Source organism: Macaca fascicularis, chromosome 11 (genome assembly GCF_037993035.2).
Source record: "Macaca fascicularis isolate 582-1 chromosome 11, T2T-MFA8v1.1".
NCBI lineage: Eukaryota > Metazoa > Chordata > Mammalia > Primates > Cercopithecidae > Macaca > Macaca fascicularis.
In genome coordinates this window covers 76,965,362-76,978,562 of record NC_088385.1, presented here as the reverse complement: position 1 = coordinate 76,978,562, position 13,201 = coordinate 76,965,362, and the positions used below count along the sequence as shown (strand labels likewise).

General features: G+C 40.4%; 2 protein-coding genes across 15 annotated transcripts in view; one reads left to right on the top strand and one right to left on the bottom strand.

Moving 5' to 3' along the window:
- CNOT2 (CCR4-NOT transcription complex subunit 2) overlaps positions 1-2,149 on the bottom strand; it is a 109,463-nt gene extending 107,314 nt beyond the window's left edge. For 11 of the 14 annotated variants that reach the window (XM_074007405.1, XM_074007413.1, XM_074007409.1 and 8 more), the window contains exon 1: positions 2,102-2,149. The gene's annotated coding sequence lies outside the window, so the exon portion shown is untranslated. Of the gene's footprint in view, positions 1-1,269 lie in introns of all 14 variants that reach the window. The other 3 variants (XM_074007407.1, XM_015431197.3, XM_074007411.1) reach the window with 1 other exon arrangement.
- Positions 1-13,201, top strand: part of LOC141408102 (uncharacterized) — a 79,052-nt gene that overhangs the window by 2,374 nt on the left and 63,477 nt on the right. The window contains exons 2-5 of the mRNA XM_074007700.1: positions 1,260-1,471; positions 1,590-1,711; positions 1,795-2,304; positions 2,671-2,740. Of these exons, the coding sequence (XP_073863801.1) occupies positions 1,260-1,471; positions 1,590-1,711; positions 1,795-2,304; positions 2,671-2,740 (914 nt within the window). The remainder of the gene's footprint in view (positions 1-1,259; positions 1,472-1,589; positions 1,712-1,794; positions 2,305-2,670; positions 2,741-13,201) is intronic.

The following is a 13,201-nucleotide window of genomic DNA, read 5'->3' as shown; positions in this document are numbered from 1 at the left end:
AAATTGTATAGGCTGTATGTGTTGCTTGGTTAAACAAACAGGCAATTCTCATTCCCTGAGATCAGATTAGGTTACAGATATCTCTACATTGTATACTTAAAAAAAGATTCCTGCCAACAAATGTTTACATTAACTTATTTGTATTGATGAAGTACTAATTCAGATACAAAAAAAAAAACTTTAGCAGAGTTTCTCACTTCCTCTCTAAAATACAAAGTATTCACAAAAGTTATTACAATTCAAGCTCTCAGAAAATATGAGAGAAAGATACCTTTTCTACAATAAGGATCTTACAAAGTCAAGAAATAAGTGAGTAGAGTGGAACATGTTTTGTCTTTAAGTGTATTTTGTATTTCTTTTTCTTTAGATTTAACATTATAAAAGAACTACAAACTAAACAAATTCAACATACAGAGCTTACTAATTATCTTGGTCCATTATAAAACATTTCAATGAACTGGGCTCTGAATATAGACACTTAACCATTTCAGCCCACTATGATTCTTAACCCTTTCAATTCGCAATCTTACAAAATTATAAGAGACATATTCATTGACGTTTGGAAAGAACTGTTGTCAATTATGCCAAGCATTCCCAAACTCAACATAAACCTTGTATGTAAATGGATACTTTAAAATTTCTATCTCATCCCTCACCCCATACTTTATTCTTTCCACTTATCTTGCTTCAAAAGGGAAATCAAGAGTCACACTTATGATTCCGAGCTCTAAAAATTCCTAATATCAAGCATGAAGTATGTTCAACTTTGGAACCTTAAATTTAAGTTGGCTTCCCTCGTGAACTGACTTTGAGTACTTTTTACCATTTCGCCAAGAATCTAAGGGTTCAAATCAGTGTACTTAATTACGAAGAACTGCCCAAACGATTTTAAAAGGAGTGGGATTCTCTGACCAAGAGTTTTATGAAAATGAAACAAAATATGTTGCACTCAGTCTTCCGGATGTTGAAAAGTGAAGATGTCTCCAAGGATTCGAAGGAAGTTGTTTAGGTTCCTTCTGAGAGGGTGGTACCCTTATGTAAGACTTTTGTGGTGGTAATACCGTACCTACAGGCCTGGAATAAATATAAAGTCTAAAACCTTGGAAATACTTTGTATAAAAGAAAACTACAATTCACTTTTGCTAAGGACCACAGTCACCAAGAGTCATCAGCTTTCTCCCGGACAGACAACAGTGCCTCAATTAAGAACTACAAAGGCCTCTTTTAACCCTACTCTTTTCTTCTGTGAAACTTTTAAGTGAGACCTACAACAGCAAAAGGTGGAGAGGCCCCTGCGGAAGTAGAAAACCAGGGCTTGTAACTTCACAGACAGAAGCATCTGTGGTTCCTCCGCCGCCCCAGGACCATCCGGACTCAGTCTACGACACTACGGAAGCTTCACCTTCCTGGTGCGGTGGCAGAGGCAGCATCGCAGTTGCATTCCTTCTCCCTCCACCATGCACAGCCTTCGGTATCCCAGGGCCTGCAGGCTCCTGACACCCGTTAGCCAGTCCAGTGTCTCCCATCTGACACTTACACACACACTAACAGAAATACACATAACTGGCAGATGATATACGTGTATTGAGAATGTAAGGAGCCAGAGACAGCACCAGCTGCTGGGAAGGCGGCAGAGCCGTCTAAAGCGGGCTCGAGCTCCTCAGCCACGGCCGCAGCCGCCTTCTCTTCTCCCCCAGGAAGCAGCGCGGCGGTAGCGGCTCCTCCGCGCTGGCGGGAGCCTAGGGGAGTGGAGTCTGGGGAAGCCCCGCCACTCGCGGATGGGACCGGGCCTAGGATGTGGAGCTGCTGCTGCAGCGGCCCGAGTACAGCGACGCTTTACGTCCCGTCCACCACCACCCCCATACACACCCCCTCCCTCCCTCCACCGCCGCCACCCCCCCTCCCCGCCCGCTCCGCTCTCCCTCTCTCGATTGGAGCCGAGACAAAAGCAACGGGAAGCGGCGGGCCGGGACGCTACCGGCGGACCCCGGGCGCGGCCGGACCGGCCCCGGGGCATTCCCCCGCCTTGCGGGGGCCCCGAATCCGCCGCCCCCGCCGCGCGCCCCGCTGCCAGACTTCCGAAAATTTGCCAAAAACTCACCGCATGAATTTTCTTGTCCCGCGGATCCAAGATGGCGACGTATCCACCGCGGAGGCTGCTGGGAGCAAGACCTTTACCCTCTGACCGCCGCCGTGACCCCCGTCGCTCCGGCTTCCCTCCGGGTGGCGGCGGAAGGTGGGAGCGGCGACTGCAAAGCAGCAGCGATGGGGTGGGTAGGCTGCTTCCAGCGCGCTTCTAACAAGGTGGAGAGAGGCGCTTCACTCCCCTACCGCCCTTACCGCTGCTCCGTCTTGTCTCCCATCGACTCACAGGGAGGCTTGCTGCTCCTCCGCGGCCGTTACAGAGAGCGGGGCTTCTGCGGCCGCTACCGTTTTCCTGGGGCCAGGTTGCTTCGCAGAGGGCTCTGGCCCTAAGTCCGAGGGGGACCGCAGGGTCCAGGGGCGATGAATGGTGAGGTGGCTTCAGTCCGCCCTCCCCGGGGATGCTGAGCGTGTTCGTGTTTGTGTTTGTGTTGGACACCCCGCCCCCGCACGTCCGCCTCCTCACTCCTCCCCTCCTCATTCCCGCCACCTGGGCGAATTTAACCGTGTCCCCGTTTCCTCCCTTAGCTCCCGCAACCTCCGGAGCTTGTGCGCGTACTTCAGGGACCGGCACCACGTCACCGTCACCTTCTGAGTAGTGAGTTCCCCTCTGATGAAACCACTGGTGTATTTACTCACCATCCTCACCTTTTTTTTTTTTTCCCCCCCCAACCTGGTGGAAGGAAGTACATAATGGAGAGCAAGTTTTTAAAGCACGGTCGTGTCGTGTGAACTTGCTCTAGCCAAATTAGGTTTATAGCACTTTTTCTGACTCTCATTCCCCCCAGTCTCCACATAAACAAGAGTGACCAGCTGGGTCATCCGCAAGACCATTTGAAATTATTGTGGCTTGGGTGGAAACTTAAAGGAGTGAAGTATCTGCTTTCCAGAAAAATCGTTGTCGTTCAAAGTGAAATTAAACTTTTCTTTGCAATAATACCCCTTTATTTCTTTGTATGTCTGTAAACTCTTCACTTTTTTTGTAATTACTAGACATTTCGTTCTTAAGAGCCTCTGCATGTGTGTTTTGGAATTGTGTAGCTTCATAATGTGAAAAATTGTCCTTTTCTATTTGAGTAATTAATTTGAAGTAAATAAAATTTCTACTTCACTTGGTTGTTTCTTTTAAAAATTCACCTTTTCTTACAAAAGAATCACTGTAATCTAATTTAAATTTGTCATTGAAGGTCAAAAATAAGAAATAGCAAGAAACACAACATACTATAAAATAAAAGGTAACTGTCATGTTTTTGAAGGTAAGGTGTTTTGACATAGCAGACATTGTGTGAATTTATTTCAACTCCTAGTGGTACTGGTGTAGACAGAAAATGTTTTACTTGGTTATTCATTTCATCAAACATTCTACTTCATTTTTTTTTTTTTCCACTTCAGGAAAATTCGAGGAGGAACAACACATTGGTGTCTTTCCTTCTTTTCTCCCCGTCTTCTCCAAATAGTCCCTTCCTCTTTCTGCTTTCTCCTCCTCTCATGTTAACATCTTCAACCATAAGATGGTGTGTTAAAAGATTGGTTATACCTCTATAGAATGACTTCCAGAGGGTGTAAGTCTGATTTGAGAGTTTTATTACCTTGAGTATTTTACTGGAGGAGATAGAACAACAAACATTTTTATAATAAACGTGTGGGTTAGGAGTGTTAGGAGAAAATACACTGATACTTACTTTGACTCACTGAACACTATTTGTTTAGGATGAATTCACTTTAAGCCATGTTGAAGAACAAGCCTTTAATTGTCCTATTATTTGTGCCAAATCTATTATAAATTTGTTAAAATTGTTTTAATACCTACCTTAGAGGGTACTCTAGGTATTTAATCACCTAGCATTTGTTAAAGGCTTGTGTAGTAAGAATTCTTACTATAAGAGTTACTATTCTTACTATAAGAATAGATGCTACATTTTTTGAATTATCCTGTTGCATCAAAAAGTTCATCTTCATTGGTAATGTTAATCAAGTTTGCCCATTTGGTAGTTTGGTTTTCTTTTGACTATCTTAATAGATTGTCTTTCTTTTACCTGAAAAGTAGTCCATACTAATAGGCACATGTTTTGTGTATTTCCAAAATATGTGTTATGTTAAATTCTCTGTACACTTCATTTAAAAATTACAGACTTTGAGGAAAAAAAATACCCTATTAAGGGAAGAATGAGTTTGTGTATAACTTGTAGAAGAAGACGGCTACCCATTTTTAGAAAACTATGGATGGTATTGAAAATTTTGCCATGGCAAGGGATAAAAAGCACAGGCTTCTCTAATGTGTCTAAAACAACATTTGAATCCCCTTTGTTCATTCCCTAAATCTCCTGCTCCTTTAGAATTCCTGATTTTCATAAATAGTACCACCATTCACTTATTTGCTCAAGCATAAAACTTGGAATTTTCTGTGATTCTTCACACTCATACAGCTCATCAGACAGTACCATCAATTCTGCCTGACAAATATATTCTGAATTTAGCTGCTTATCACCTCCACCGCTACAGCCCTTGGGAGCCACCATCATCTCTTGCTGGACCACGGCAATATCCATACTAGCTGCTTTCACTTTCTATCTGTACCCTCATGAAAATTTTCCCATTCAAACCATTCTCTATATACCAACCAAAGCAATCATTTTAAAAATGTTATTAGGTTATGTCACTCCCTTGTTTAAAACCCTCCAGTAGCTTCCTTATGCACACAGAATGAAATCGGAATTCCTTACCATAGCCTTCAAGACTGCATAATCTGGCTCCTGCCCACTTCGTTCTTACTGCCTCCTTTCTGTCGTGGGCTGAGCTCTTTGTAGTCTGTAGCAGAGCCTGTTGTCCCCCAAAATTCCATTTTTTTCATAGTAGTAGACATGGATACATGGCTACCCAGAACAAAGACTGTATTTTGCAGCCTTTCTTGTAGCCATGTAACGGTGCTGGCTGATGGGATATAAGCATTGTATCATGTGGCACACTTGTAAAACCATCCTTAAAAGATAGTTGGTGTACACCTTCAATGCGGCTTTTCCTTTATCCTGTACCATGGACTATAGAGATGTGATTTTGGAACTCTAGCTGCCAATTTGTGTCTCATGCAGGTTCTCTCATACTAGGGATGGCAAAACTGGTGGAAACCAGGGTCCCTGAGGACTTTGTGGATGAGAGCACCATGCCAGCCCTGCACTCGTAAATGTCTATATTATTACACCCGCTATTTTGGGGTCTCTTGTTCTCAACTGAATTTAATCTTACCTGATACTCTGTCTCAGGGACTTTGCACTTGCTTTTTATTTTTTATTTTTATTTTTTCAGCCTGGGATGTGGTTTTACTGTCTTGAATATGGCTCATTCGTTCTCTTCCTTCAGGTTAACCCAAATGTATCTGACAGGCCTTCCATGGCCACCCTATCTAAAATAGCTCCCATTCCCATTTATTGTCTATCAATCACGTGCCCCTCTATTTTCCTAATAGCATTTATAATTTATCATTATCTTCTTTATTCACTGTTTATTTCATACCTCCCTTCACCCTACAAAAATATAAACTACACCTGTTTTGTTCACTACTTTATCCTTCACACATGGTGGGCGTTAGATAAGTGCTGTTAAATTAGTGAGTCAGTGAATGAAGCAACAAAATTCTTATCCAAGATTAGCTAGACTATTTTAATATTAAATGAGTAAATGTCAAAAGGTATCCTTAACACAAAATTTGTAAAATCCAATCTAGGAAACAGGAAAAACGGTACTAAACCAATAGAATATTCCTAGCCTTCAACTTAATAAAGAAGATGTCTATCTTTTTCTGGGAAATCTGTAAGGCTATTACAAGGGGGAAAAAAAAGTAGACTGCACTGCAGTATGGCCAGGGCTAAAATTCACACTAAAAGGGGTCTGATTTATAATTTACTAGACCTCAGTTTCTGTCATCTGAAATACGTGTAAGAATCTTAAGCTTTGAATGGTAATATTGTAACAGTTAAAAGTTTAATAGTAAGCCCAACTTATGAGTGACAAAACACGTTAAACATTAATCTTCAGGCATTATTTTAACAAGTGGTTATTTCTTGATAGTACTGGCAAGGGTTCAGAGAAACAGGGCTGCTTATATTGCTGAGAGTATATGTTGGCAGCACTTTTCTAGAGTGCAGTTTGGCAATATGTATCAAAAGCCTTGAGCATGTGCATTTGACCCAACAATTCTTTTAGAAATGTGTCATAAGCAGGCTGGGTGCAGTGGCTCATGCCTGTAATCCAAGCACTTTGGGAGGCCAAGGCGGGCGGATCACCTGAGGCCAGGAGTTCAAGACCAGCCTGGCCAACGTGGTGAAACCCCCATCTCTACTAAATACAAACATATTAGCTGGGTGTGGTGGCGCACACCTGTAGTCCCAGCTACTCAGAGGCTGAGGCAGGAGAATCGCTTGAACCCGGAAGGCAGAGGTTGCAGTGAGCTGAGATCATGCCACTGCACTCTAGCTTGGGTGATAGAGCAAAACTCTGTCTAAAACAAACAAACAAAAACAAAGGCCAGGCATGGTGGCTCACACCTGTAATGCCAGCACTTTGGGAGTCTGAGGTGGGGGTGGATCACCTGAGGTCAGGAGTTCAAGACCAGCCTGGCCAACAAGGCGAGACCCATCTCTACTAAAAATACAAAAATTAGCTGAGCATGCTGGCGGGTGCCTGTAGTTTCAGCTGTTGGGGAGGCTGAGATGGGAGAATCACTTGAACCCAGGAGGCAGAGGTTGTAGTGAGCCGAGATTGTGCCACTGCACTCCAGCCTAGGTGACAGCAAGACTCCATATCAAAAAAAAAAAAAAAAAAAGTATTATAAGCAAATAAGGATGTGTTTAACAAGTTAATTGCAAGGGTACTCTTTACTGCATCATTTATTAGGAGATTGGTTAACTAAGCAACATCCATACAGTGAACAGTATTCAGCCATTTGAAATGAAGTGGAGGAAATTTTATTGACATGATATATTGTTAAGAGCAAAGAAAAAGTTTTAAAATACAAATGTTTACTTTTAAGTCTCACAAAGATCATCTAATGAAATATGCATGAAGTGTTAAGTCAGCCTTGCAAACGTAACTATTTTTTCATTATTTTTATCTCAGTTACTGTTAGAGGAGCATTTTATATTGAATGAGGATCTTTATTAAAACTTCTCTTCAGCCTTCTGTGAAATCTTGTTATGATGGCTATAGTGACACTATATTAAACATAACCAGAATATGTTTATGCTCAAATATTTCAAACAATATTTGATGCTTAAAATACCAAAATGACAATGAAAATGAAAGAAATTTGGATAGTTCCTTAGAGTTGTTTGTGTTTCAGATACGAACATAAAGTATGTTTTTAATATTACCAGTTTTGAGAATAACAGAATAAATGTCTTCTCACCTTAATAAGATGTTCTGTTCTGACTCAGTATTCATTTGGCATTTGTTTTTCAAATGTAGCTGAATCTCATTCATGTGCCAGGCACTGTGTTTTGTCTCTGAGAGATAGGAAAAACCAAACTTTTTTCCTGTTCTCAAATACTACTCAATACAATACTTCTGCAACAAGATGGGGTAGGGTAGCGGTCCCTCTCACCCCTGCCCACATCAAACCATCAGTTCTCTCGCAGACATCAGCTGGGTGTCTCAATTCTATTCAGTTCTGACACTGTCTACCTGGAGGCAACATCAGATCGAACAGATTGAGGGCTTGGTACTGCAAGACTGCCCCCACCACTTCCAGGGCCAGCCACAAGTAGTAGGTTGTCACCTAATACTCCTGACCAAGCTATAAATCAGGATTCCCATGATCCCTTCCTCAGGTTCAATTAGTTCACTAGTGTGGCTCACAGAAGTCAGAGAAACTACTTGCATTTACCCATTTATTATAAAGGATATTACAAAGCATACAAGTGAACAGCTGGATGGAAGAGGAGTCTGCACACCTTTTCTCCCATACCTTGCCCTATGTATAGGTAGGGAGAAGAGGTGTGGCAATTCCATGCCCTCTCCAGGCAGGCCAGCTTCCAAGAACCTCATAGTGTTCAGCAATCAGGAAGCTCTCTGAACCCTGCTTGTCCTTTTGGGTTTTTATGGATACTTCATTATGTAGGCATGATTGATTACATTATTGGTCATGGTGAGCAAATAACCTTTAGCCCCCTCTCCCCTCCCTGGAGGTGAGGAGCCAGCTTAAAGTTCCAACTCCCTAATCACATGGTTGGCTTCCCTGGCAACCAGCTCCCATCCTGAGGCTATCCAGGAGCCCATGAAGAGTTACCTCATTAAAACAAAAGATTCTCCTATCATCCAGGAAATTCCAAGGGGCTTAGGAGCTCTGTGTCAGGAACCAAGGGTCAAAGACTGAATAGAACAAGGTTCTCCCAGTGCCCCTATCTAGAAGTTTTAGGACTTCTGGGCTAGGAAACAGGAATGAAAACTAAAAAATCCATACAAGATAGATCTGTATATATAATAGTTTAAATCACATCATGTCATTTAGTTCTCAAGAAAACTATGTGATGTCAGAATAATAGTGTAATATTTTCCATTTTCTTGTATGCTACATGTATGTAGCATAGATCATTTAAACTTGTGAACCACAACCCCCCCCCTTTAAGTATCCTTGTCCGTAGTATATTGAATCTCTCTAATACTCATCACCTTTGGAATTGATCATGGCAGTATTAAAGCCACTTCTCTTCTGAACTGAACATTAAAGATGCTATTATCCCTCCAGTGCTTTTGTGGGTCACTATCATCTATAAAAATATCCTAAAAGGAGAAGCCAAATAAATGAGGTAACCAGTGGAAAGAATATAAGATCCTTAGAATCTAAAAAGTGGCTGTAACCAATCAGCATAATAAAACCTCTAACAATAGAAAATATAGTTACCACTTAGTTTAGCATATGCTAAATGGCAAGCACCATAATTACATGATTTCACTCAATCTGTGTAACATTTCTAGGCGATAGGTGGTATTTGCATTTTACAGATGAGGAAATGGAGGCTTTAACACAGATTATAAAGAGGATTGGAATTCAGGTTTTGTAACTACAGAACCTATTCTCCTTTCTTTTTTAAATGTAATTTTTAAAATATGTGTAATCTTTTTGTATATTCATTTTCTTGGGAGAGGATCCATAGATGTCACAAGATTCTCGAAGGGGTCTTTACTGAAAAAAAAAATGTCCGAGAACCACTAAAACTCCGTGCTATGAATTTAGTGCACTTAATAATGGGGAAGAAAGTAACTCCGACATAGTTTGGCCACAGAATATATTTTTGAAATGTTACTAATCAATCAAATGAATAAATATGGAGAAACTAGGTAGATGCTTAAAATTCTGATTCAACTAACTTGAGTTGCTGTTATACACTGGCCTCACAGATTATACACTACTGTTTCTCAATTTTGAGTATTATAGGAGCACCTTTTATGAATTTTTGTGGATACCCAGTGTGATAAACTATTTTCTTATAAAGTTACCCTAATATGTACAAATAGAAAACTAGGAGTAAACTTATGTTTTTAGCTCTATTTTAACTGTTAAACTAGAAAAAATTAGGAATGAAATAAAACTAAAATATTTTAAGTTAACAACATTAATGTAAAAGTTTTTTGTTAAGCCTAAATCATCATTGGAAATAGAGCACAGATTTATTTGAATTTGAGATACCTATGTTGCCGTGTGATAACTCAGTTTTCCTAAGTTTTCTCTGTTATGATTTTTTTGAAACCTTTGTTCCAGAAGCAAGCAATTACAATATTTGACGTTTACCTGGCATAAATGGATCATTAATTTACTTATTCTTTACTGTAGCCCAGGGCAATTTTAAGTTAAATAGTCTGGCTCCAACTCCATTATAAGCAAACAAAAACATGGGCACTCAAGTCAAAGTGTTGGGCCACTAGGGATTTAAGAAGCAAGGTTATGATGAGCATAAGGATTTTGGATAGCTGAGATCTGGAATTTTATCTAACTGAAACACATGCAAGCTTCAGTACCCTTTGATAAAAATGCAATATTGTAAAAATTACTTCTGTAAACCTCAGTTTTGCTGCCTAAAATTTGTGCATAAAAATATGACTATGCTTTTCAGGACTGTCACAAAAATGTTATCAGATGGGCCGGACGCCGTGGCTCACGCCTGTAATCTCAGCACTTTGGGAGGCCTAGGCGGGCAGATCATGAGGTCCGGAGATCCAGACCAGCCTGGCTAACATAGCGAAACCCCGTCTCTACTAAAAATACAAAAAAAAATTAGCCGGGCGTGGTGGCGGGCGCCTGTAGTTTCAACTACTCAGGAGGCTGAGGCAGGCGAATGGCGTGAACCCGGAAGGTGGAGCTTGCAGTGAGCTGAGATCACACCACTGCACTCCCAACTGGATGACAGAGCAGGACTCCGTCTCAAAAAAAAAAGAAAAATGTTATCAGACGACATATGCAAATGCTTAGAGCAGTGTATGGAATGAACCAACCACTCAAATAGTTGCGATAATGGTGATGATAATAGTTTTATGTGGAAAACCGCATGTAATCTAAGAATTTTTAATACAGAAAATTACTAATGAGGTACCTGAAAAGGATAATGGAAGAAAATAATAGACTACAGAGTCATTTAAAAAAAACAACAGAAATATAAATGTGCTAGCTAGTTGAGTGTTAAATATTTTCTGTTGAGAACTAAAAAATAAATCAAGTAAGGTAGGGAAGTAAAACGTATCCCTAAATGATTACATTTTATAGCGTCGACTAGTGATCATGTTTTTTTTTTTTTTTTTTTTTGAGACGGAGTCTGGCTCTGTCACCCAGGCTGGAGTGCAGTGGCGCAATCTCAGCTCACTGCAAGGTTCAAGCGATTCTCTTGCCTCAGCCTCCTCAGTAGCTGGGACTACAGGCTCCCACCACCACACCCGGCTAATTTTTTGTATTTTTAGTAGAGACAGGGTTTCACCGTGTTAGCCAGGATGGTCTTGATCTCCTAACCTCGTGATCCGCCTGCCTTGGCGTCCCAAAGTGCTGGGATTTCAGGCATGAGCCACCGCGCCCGGCCGTGATCATGTTTTATTTTGCTGCCATAAAAATAGTATTTTTAAATCACTTTTAAAAATAAACATGTTAACTAATCTTGAGTTTATGTAATGGCATCCCTTTCACAGTTATTAAGAGGATTTTAAAAGACCCGTCACTTTTTAAAGACATTGTTTAGAAGAAGATAGTTACCAGATATTTACAACAGTTTTTAAACAATCTTACATTTTTAATATGATGTCCAACTCTGAAGTAGTTAGAATGGATTGTCATAATCAATTAAGATTTTTAAAAACACTGCCTAATATAGAGGTAAACACCATATTTTATAAAACACTTATTGTACTTCGTCAGTAAGAGTAAGATTAATTTCCATTAGCTTGTGGATTATAAAAGTTGCTACTGCTGCCATAACTTTGGTGAACATGATTCTGGAGGAATATTATCCCCAAACCTCTTCTTTTCCTCCTAATGAAGCAGCCTGCAATTAGGAAACAACTCTTCATAAGCATAACCCATATAAGTGATCATGTAAGAGTTAAATGGCAAAATCCAGAGAAACAGCCAGTTGATCTTTTATGAACTCAGCAGCTGCCACTGAGGAAACAGATGATAATGTAGCACAACAAGATACCAGAAAACACAGGGCTTCTAGATACTTAGTAAAGAAGACCTTTTTGAAAGCTTTATCCTGAAAACTAATCTCTTCTTGCTGAAAGCCAGGGAATCTTAGAATCTTAGCAAAAACAACACCACTTACAATAGAGCAGAGGGAAGAGAAAATTTGTTTTGAATGAACCAACAACAGCAGACATATTTATTATACTTTTTTTAATTTATAAGAAAAAAAGATTTAATTGGATCACAGTTCTGCAGGCTGTACAGGAAGCATGGTACCAGAATCTGCCTGACTTCTGATGAGGGCTTCAGGAAGCTTACAATCATGGTGGAAGGTGAAGGGTGAGCAGGCATCTCAACATGGTGGAGTGGGAGCAAGAGAGAGCTATTACACTTCTTTAATTAAGTTAAAGAATCTACTTGGCTTTGCCTAGTTCCTTATAGAAACAGAAATTACAAAAAGGGAATGAAGGAGGGAGAGAGGAAGGAAAAAGGAAGGAAAAAAAGGAAAAGGGAAAGGAAAAAGGAACAAGGAAAGGAAAAAGAAAAAGGAAAGATTCTAAACTAGATTCCTCAGTATACTAATTCCATAAGATACTGGTAAGTATTCTGTTAAAAAGAAAAGGATTTCATTGTAATGCTCTGAATTAAGAGGTTTCATTATTGCCAAAGTTGTTTGTTTCTTGTTTTTCTTCTTTTTTTTTCTTTTTTCTTTTTTCTTTTTTTTTTTTCTGAGACAGGATCTCACTCTGTCACCCAGGCTAGAGTACAGTGTGGTGCAATCAGAGCTCACTGCAGCCTCCAACTCCTGGGCTCAAGTGATCCTCTCACCTCAGCCTTCAGAGTAAATGGGACTAGAGGCATGCACCACCACATCCAGCTAACTTTTAATAATTTTTTTTGTAGAGACAGGGTCTCCCTATATTGCCCAGGCTGTTCTCAAACTCCTGGGTTTGAGACTTCTCCCACCTTGGTCTCCCAAAGTACTGACTGAGATTATAGGTGTGAGCCACTGTGCCAAGCCTGTTGGTATGTTAATGTGTTAATATAAGTGTACCTAAGTACCTTAGTTCTTTTTTATTGAAGATTTTAATTAATATCTCACAAAACCACAAGCTATCTAACTACATTTGATGGAGATACTGTACTTGAAAGGCTGAATTTTGGGTTCCTGTACATAGGGATTGTCAATTCCCTACCACAGCTTTGTTATAAGAAATTGACACAAAGCCAGGCATGGCTGCTCACGCCCCTAATCCCAGCATGTTGGGAGGCCTAGGCATGAGGATCACTTGAGTGCGGGAGTTTGAGACCAGCCTGGGCAATCTAGTGAGACCACTTCTCTAAAAAAGTTGACATGTGATGTGAATTGGATATCACAGGAGATGTTTTTAACAGGACCAA